The sequence below is a fragment of the Rhea americana genome, unplaced genomic scaffold, assembly GCF_003343005.1.
Source record: "Rhea americana isolate MKP2758 unplaced genomic scaffold, rheAme1 scaffold_173, whole genome shotgun sequence".
NCBI classification, from domain to species: Eukaryota; Metazoa; Chordata; class Aves; order Rheiformes; family Rheidae; genus Rhea; species Rhea americana.
The window spans coordinates 1,033,516-1,040,698 of NW_028185850.1; the positions used below are offsets into that span (position 1 = coordinate 1,033,516).

The 7,183-nt window shown below is 39.0% G+C and overlaps 1 protein-coding gene across 8 annotated transcripts in view; it reads right to left on the reverse strand.

Annotated features, from left to right (window-relative positions):
• RMDN2 (regulator of microtubule dynamics 2) overlaps window positions 1-7,183 on the reverse strand; it is a 52,113-nt gene extending 44,930 nt beyond the window's left edge. For 7 of the 8 annotated variants that reach the window (XR_014895357.1, XM_085301168.1, XM_085301166.1 and 4 more), the window contains exons 1-3: window positions 7,103-7,183; window positions 6,443-6,909; window positions 247-439 (exon numbers count right to left, since the gene is read on the reverse strand). Coding sequence is in view for 7 of the 8 variants with exons in the window: in XM_085301168.1 (XP_085157294.1) it covers window positions 247-439; window positions 6,443-6,897 (648 nt within the window). In the remaining variant the exon portion in view is untranslated. Of the gene's footprint in view, window positions 1-246; window positions 440-6,442; window positions 6,916-7,102 lie in introns of those variants that run through there. The other variant, XM_085301167.1, reaches the window with a different exon arrangement.

The window sequence follows — 7,183 nt, forward strand, 5'->3', positions numbered from 1 at the left end:
ATACACCAAACAGAGCCTTAAAGTTATTGACCCTGGATTGGTTATAAAATAATAAAACTTCTATGCATGCCCAAGATTCATATTGGTAATATCTGAAAATATGTCTTTTTCGCTGTATTTTAAAAATAGGCATAGAATTCCATCTTCCATTCCTGTGTGCACTCTAACACTTACATTAAGGAAGTTCTCAAACACAGCTCAAGCACAAGTTAATAGCAACATAATACTAAGTTTACCCTTTAATACCTTGTCTTCTTTCTCAAGCAGCAGTCTGAAACTCTCTTTTTTATCATCTTCTGAACCCTTGTGCAAACTGTCCACCTGTAGTAAAAAGTTAAATAACTCTTCTTCTTCTTCCAGTCTCACAACATCAGGTGATTTCATCCATCCCTTTTCTTCCTCAGACTCTCCTTCAGTATCAGTATGAGCTGTAATATAACTAAAATAACAGAAAATGATAACGCTATTTTCTTCAGATATTGGCAAAGCTTTGTGAAATTCAAATGCAAAAATTTCAGAGCGCAAATTTCTGCCAGTTTTGAAACCTCAAGGGAGTTTTTGTTTATAGTATCAAGGTTTTTTTTATTATATTACCTCTGTCTTCTAAGGGATAGCATGATCATAATTCCAAACATAACAGGCAAGTAATTACACTATGTCCTCCCTAACAATGCATTCAAAAAATATCTAAATATTAGAAACATGTGTGTCCTTGCGGTTCAAATGCAGAACACTGTAAATCATAACGTGTATTAACACAGGCTTTGTAACCCTGAGGAGGCCTCTTCAACACAGTGCTTCAACCTTCCAATTTCTTCAAATTGGAGAGCTTACCAACCAAAATAGGAGTGCTTTAAGAATCACACAGTGTTTTGTTAAACACTTAAAAGGTCACAGATACAATTTTAAATGTAAGCAGCAACATCACTATTGTCAATTTGTTTACTTATTTCTTTTGCACATTCCTGGAAATCAGAATATCTGATAAYGGGAAACAGCTTGTCTTAATTCATTATTCTCAGTGCACAAGTACTCAGCACAAGACAGGCAAGGACAAATAAATATTTACAAAAGCCATAAATTCCATGCAGAGATAGCACTTTGGACAATAAGGCCACTCACTTGAGCATACAATTGGGTCCTCAAATTTCAAATAGGAACAACTGAACATTATCTGTAAAAGTAGCCATTTGCTTCTGCACTAAATATGGACAGAAAAGCCTGATCTTTTTCATTTCCATTTTTGAAAATGTTTTTCTAATGGAAAATAGTAATTTAAAAGTATTATCTGCTAAGTTCAGAGATTTTAACTCGTCACTATGAGCAGAAAATGTACTATGTGCACTAAGCAACTCTATCCTCTAACTAGTTCAGGACAGTAGTACTACTTTTTTTCTGGAAATATAGCCAGTACAAAATGTTAGGAATATAAATGGAGCTTAATAATTATGGCTTTTAAATACTCTGTTTTCAATAAATTGCTATAGGAAGTGACCAGAATGAAACCACCTCCAGATACACTGGCTGTAGCCTACAATATGCAGTTGTAAACGTTCATTTCAATTACAGAACTGCCAGATGTGACATGAAAATTTCTCTGCCAGATTAACCCAGTAATATGAGAAAGAGGATTCAAAAACTTTTGAATAGGAAAAAAAAAGCATACATGCATGTTCAAATGGAAAAACAAAGCACAGTAGAGAAAAAAGGGAAATGTCTTAGATATCCATAGAACTTCAATACCAAATCTTGATACGGCTGTATGTTGCAGAGTCAGTATTCATGTACAGTGAATGTTTACTTTGGTTTCCTGATGCATCTTTAAAAACACAGCATATTGTTCCTCAACAGTTATTTTGAAGTGGCTGCAAAGCTACATCATATATAGAGAGCACAAGCAAGGAACATCAACCTGTCCAGAAGTGTACAAGATTTGGAGGTTGGGTGGGATGTCTGAAAAGTACCCGGCTTTGAGGCATATTTGAAAAGCACCTTTCCTGACTGGATCTGGGTTGCTCTTCCAATTAAAAGAAAATTTTGTGCAATTACCTACTTTAAATTCTGGGTGCTAGATAATATAAAGTAACAATAACTAAACAATAAAAGGAATTACACATTCCTGAACAACACTGTAATATTCTTTCATTCCAAACATTTGGGTATTGCATGATAAACCACCTAAGCATCTAGGTTTGAAAAAAAGGAATCAGTATTTGGAATTTACTACTGATATCTCTAGCTTTGCTGCACAAATGGCTCAAATTTCTAAGATCATTTCCATTCCAATGTGGGAAAACAGGATGTCAATCTCTGTCAGCAAAAACGGAAAGGCCAAAGTTGGGCCTTGTCACTCCAAACAATCTCAGCAGAAAAYTTCAGCAGCATTGTATTAAACTGGCATAACCAAATATCAAATTCATGCAAGTTAAGTCATATAAAAATACTCTTCCAGAAACTCAAATGAAAAGAAGCATGCAAGTAGGTCACAGACTAACAGCTGATGTGGAACCTATGAGGAGCAAAACACAAAACATCATGGAAGAATGATATCCTAAGATGAGACCATACTGCATCAATCCTCTTCTCATCATGCRTCTCCCAGAGAAACATGATTGCCAGATCACATCTGTGTTGATGAAGAGGAGGAAACAGGACAGGTCCTTTATGTCTACCTCTCACTATCCTGGGAAATTCTCTCTCACCTTCTGTATTTCTCTGTCTTATGAGTCCTCAAAGAATTTAAATGTGGAGCAGATCATCTTAAACCTTGCTAAGAATGTCATATATTTCATTTTACTTGTTGATTTGCACGCTTTAAAGAAGGCAAACTAGTATCTATAAAACAATCCATGGAAAAATGAAAAACACCAACACAGTAAATAACTCTTCACTCCCCAATGTAAGGCAATTCTGGGAACTGCAGAAAACCATACAACCCTGTGCCTGCTGACATAAGTCAAAAGATACTGAGCTCCATAAGGGGCTATGACATCTATACAACCAATAAAGAATGCTATTCTCAAATGAAAGTAACRTAAAATGTTTAAAATCTTCCTCTAGTTTGGCCCATGAACAGCGTTTCTTATAAGAACAGAAATTAATTGTTCTGATACCATATTGTCCAAGGGAATGCAAATAATTCTCCAYGCTTAAGCTTAAACATGCTAGTTGTCCCCTCAGAGAAGCATCAGCATTCCTCCAAATTTCTGTTTTCTTCCCTCAGAAAATTGACTTCTCCATAGTGCCTTCAGACAGTCCTCTCCTCCTCTTCCCTCCTTTCTTGACTCCGAGCTGACACTACTGACTCCAGGCATTTCCCAAAGAAACAACACAAAGCCCTTAAGGGGCTCCAGGACTTGTGACMAGTTCCTGCCCCACTTGTCAGGTACCTCAGGCAAACTCCTATGTTGGTTGGACATAAAATTATTATAAGGCAATTTAATCAAGTATAAAGCATTATACATCACTTGAAACATTTTGCCAAACTAGGCATAAAAAATGTTTTCTGTTTTGTTTCTGATTACATAAATTTTCTTACTAGCTCTCTGTTCAATCCTTAACATAGTCAGGCTAAAACATTTATTTTAAACATGAAAACATAACACGTTAAGAAGGCAATATAGACTTTTAAAAAATAAACAGCTAATATTTTTCCTAAAATCTTGGGTAAGGTATACTTCATCAATTTGAACTGAAGCCAATTTTACTTCAAGATAGGAAATTCTTCCAGCTACGTAAGGACAAAATAAGAGACTAAAAGATATTGTTGATATAAAACTACAGCAAGAAGAGCTAGATAACTGATTGCAACAAACTAGCTAGCAGGCTTTTATATCTGCTCATTCTAGGAGTAGAGTAGCAAGCTGTATGTTATGAAGAGCCACACTACAAAATAAATTTATCAGTACTAAACATAAGAAATTGATGTGGAGATTTTTAGTGCAACCTAAAAATCTAAGGGATAATAAGAGTAAATCAAAAGACAAATTAACAACAAAGGAGAAAGAGTCATTACGGTTTGCTTTACAAATGTTTCCTACAACAACATGGAGAGCCGCTATTTTACCTGGTATTTTCCTGAAAAAAGGTTTTATCAAGTGACGAAAAGTGAATATTTACATKTGATAAAAACACTGAGCAGTATCTGACAAAATGTAAGCCCTTCAAAAATGTCTATAGTCAGTGCCAACCTGATTTCATCTTTATTACCAATATATTTCACTTAAGAGAGAAAAATAGTGATAAGGCTGTAAGGAGCAATGATCAATCAGCTGGACTTCACTGGATTTCAAAGAGTTGTTCAAAGTCCAAAGACCAAATRCAAACCATGCTGGGGACTCACCACGCTGCAATTAAGCACCTCAGTAATCCAGGCACTAGTAAGGCACTAAAAAGACTGAGCTACCTGGTATAAAACACTGCTGTGGTATAGACTCTCTTTGCTGGTTCAAAAACTGTTTTCAAATAACTTTTTATTGGTAGCCACTGGGCCTAACCAGGTATCTAATCTGCTCACAGCACTCCAACTTTTAGATAGATCAGATATTATCTGTTGCCTCTCAGCCAATGTAAAAAGCATAAGCTGACACAATCACTGTCTAATCCATTCCAGCTAATTCAATAGGAAGGTGATTATATGTYGACACCTGATCTGGATCAAATTTGCACTGTATGACCCAGCACAAGGCAGATTCATTTTTAATGATAATGACCTCCAAGCAGAAATCTCCCATATCAGATTCTTAGGTCAGCTGAAGATTGCACTGAAAATGTATGGGCAGCAAAAATGAATGAATTAACAAAAAGTGAAACAACACTCTCAAGCGGTCAAGGCAAGTATTTCTCCCTCTCCTCCTTTCTTAAGGATAAACTATTTCAAGCAAAAATAGTGGAAAATTTTGAAGAAAAAAGATTTACTGTGGTCAATCTTTCTGGTGACTGGTGTCAAACRTAATTTGAAAAGCTTGGGGCTAGGCTAGCTGAAGACCAGTGCCAAACATGGCAATGATGTCCATGGTTCATCACCGCTGTCTTGGGGAGGAAACAGCTTCAAAATGACAAAGAGGTCAGAACTAGGTGACATACTCCATCCCAGCTGATCATCTGGACAGCAATTATTGTCTTTGTAAATGAATGAATGTTACAAATCCTCAAAGGTTAGGCTGAGATCTTCACTAATGAATGATGTGACYGAAACAAACTATTAAGAATCATCTATAGGAGTGCACAGAACATCCACTTAATGTATCATTGCTGAAATTCACTACAGAACAGCATAAAGCAATGCACATGGTCTTATTCCTATAGCACACAAATCGGTGATGCACATTAACTGCTATTGCCTCCCACTGTCAGTTCTCACAGAACGTGCTTGGTCAGTAAAGCTACAGATGACCTCAGAAAAATCTGTATACATCAGAACTGTACACGCATTAAGACTGACAATCTACTTCTATCTGCAAGAGAAAGACAAATGAAACAAACTATCTTAAATTCAGAGAAGACATGCAAAACAATCAATCTACAAGTACTGCTTAGGAATTACCTTCAAATACATGCMCAAACAAGTAAGTAATTTGTATTAGTAAAAATAAAAGAAATCTCTTTTTGGAAGAGATAAAAAAAATAGCCTTGGTAAAGCACACATCCAAATCACTAATACTATCTATAACCTTGAGTTATCTTYCTTGCTTTCTTCTGGCTGTACACAAACACTCATTAGAGAAGGCCTTTCTTAAAGACACATTCAAAGCTCTTGCACACAAGAATCATTTTTCTGTTGGATCATCTCACCGCTTCTTTGTCACACAGAAGAAGCTGAATAGGCAAGTTTCCTTCTTAAGTTGTCAAATTGCAACACATCTCTCCAGAACACAAAATGTAACCTTAAATGCTAAATATGCAATAACCTCTGCATTGAGTCTATGAATCTGATAATTCATAAACTGGTTCCTTAGTTTTATCTGCATCTCCAGATTTTTTATATACAATATAAAGGCCTTTGCAAACCAAATAAAAGACAAGACAATCTAAAAAACTAATAGAACTGCAATGTTTCTACACCACATGAAGGGGAATACGTCTTTGAAGATACCTGCTAAAATTGAAGCATTTTAAAAAAAAAGGAGCAAGTACCGATTCATAATAGAACTGACAGCTCTCAAAACAGAGTCAAAATATAAGGCTCATGAAGCAYGTGGGCTGGAAAGTAACACAACAAAAAATTCTCCCCGCAGAAATTTTAAGGAACTTCCCTGAAGGAAAGGGTTTCTTTTTCCTGAAACACAAAATACACATTTAAAAACAAACAAACAAAAAAAGAAAAACCAAAAGAAAGAAAGAAAAAGGAGACGAGCAAGGCGGCTGGGGTTTGCAGGGCCCCGCGGCACGCAGGTGAGGACCCCGCGCGCCCTGCCCCGCCCGGGCCGTGTCAGTGACTCACCCCCCTTCGCTTTCGGCCTCCTCGGAGCTGGTGGTTTCCGCCGCGCCGGGAGCCGCCTCTGCTCTCCTCCGCCTGGCTGCCCTGTGCGACGGGCTCACTCTCTGCACGGCGCCCTTGCCCTGCAGCTCCGCTCGGACAAGCTCTTCCAGCTTGGGCAGGGCCTCCTTGAGGAATTTCACCTCCCTCTTCAGTTCGTCCACGCTGACCAGCAAGCCGCTCAGTTTTTCTAGTATCTGAAGCTGCCTTCCGTGCAAAACCATGACAGCTCCCTGCTCGCCGTGCGCTTCGTTTTGCAAGCGCGCAGGATCAAACCTTTCGCCCACAGCTAGCAGCGCGGGTGCGCTCACAGCCGCGCCGGGTCTGCGGATCTTATGGTACCAGATGAGGAGGAGGCTGATGCCTGCGGTCCCTGCCATTACGCCCAGGATCAGTCCTTTATTTTCGAAGTGAGACATGTCTGTGCTCTCCTGGAACGTGAGACAGCAAGAACAGGGGGAGTGAGAAGTGTTTTCCTGCTCTCACCGCAGTACTTACTTTGCTTTACACCGCGAACGCGCCAGGGAGGAGAAGCCGCGGCGGCGCCCGGCTCCGCGGCCGGCAAGGGCTGGGGGGCCGCGGGGGGGGGGGTACCGGCGCAGGGGCGCAGCCCCCGTTTTTTACCTCTGTGGCCACTTAGTGGTTATTTATTTTTGTTTCTTTTAACGGGGGGAAACTCGGGCTTCCGCCCGCTCCTCCCCGCAC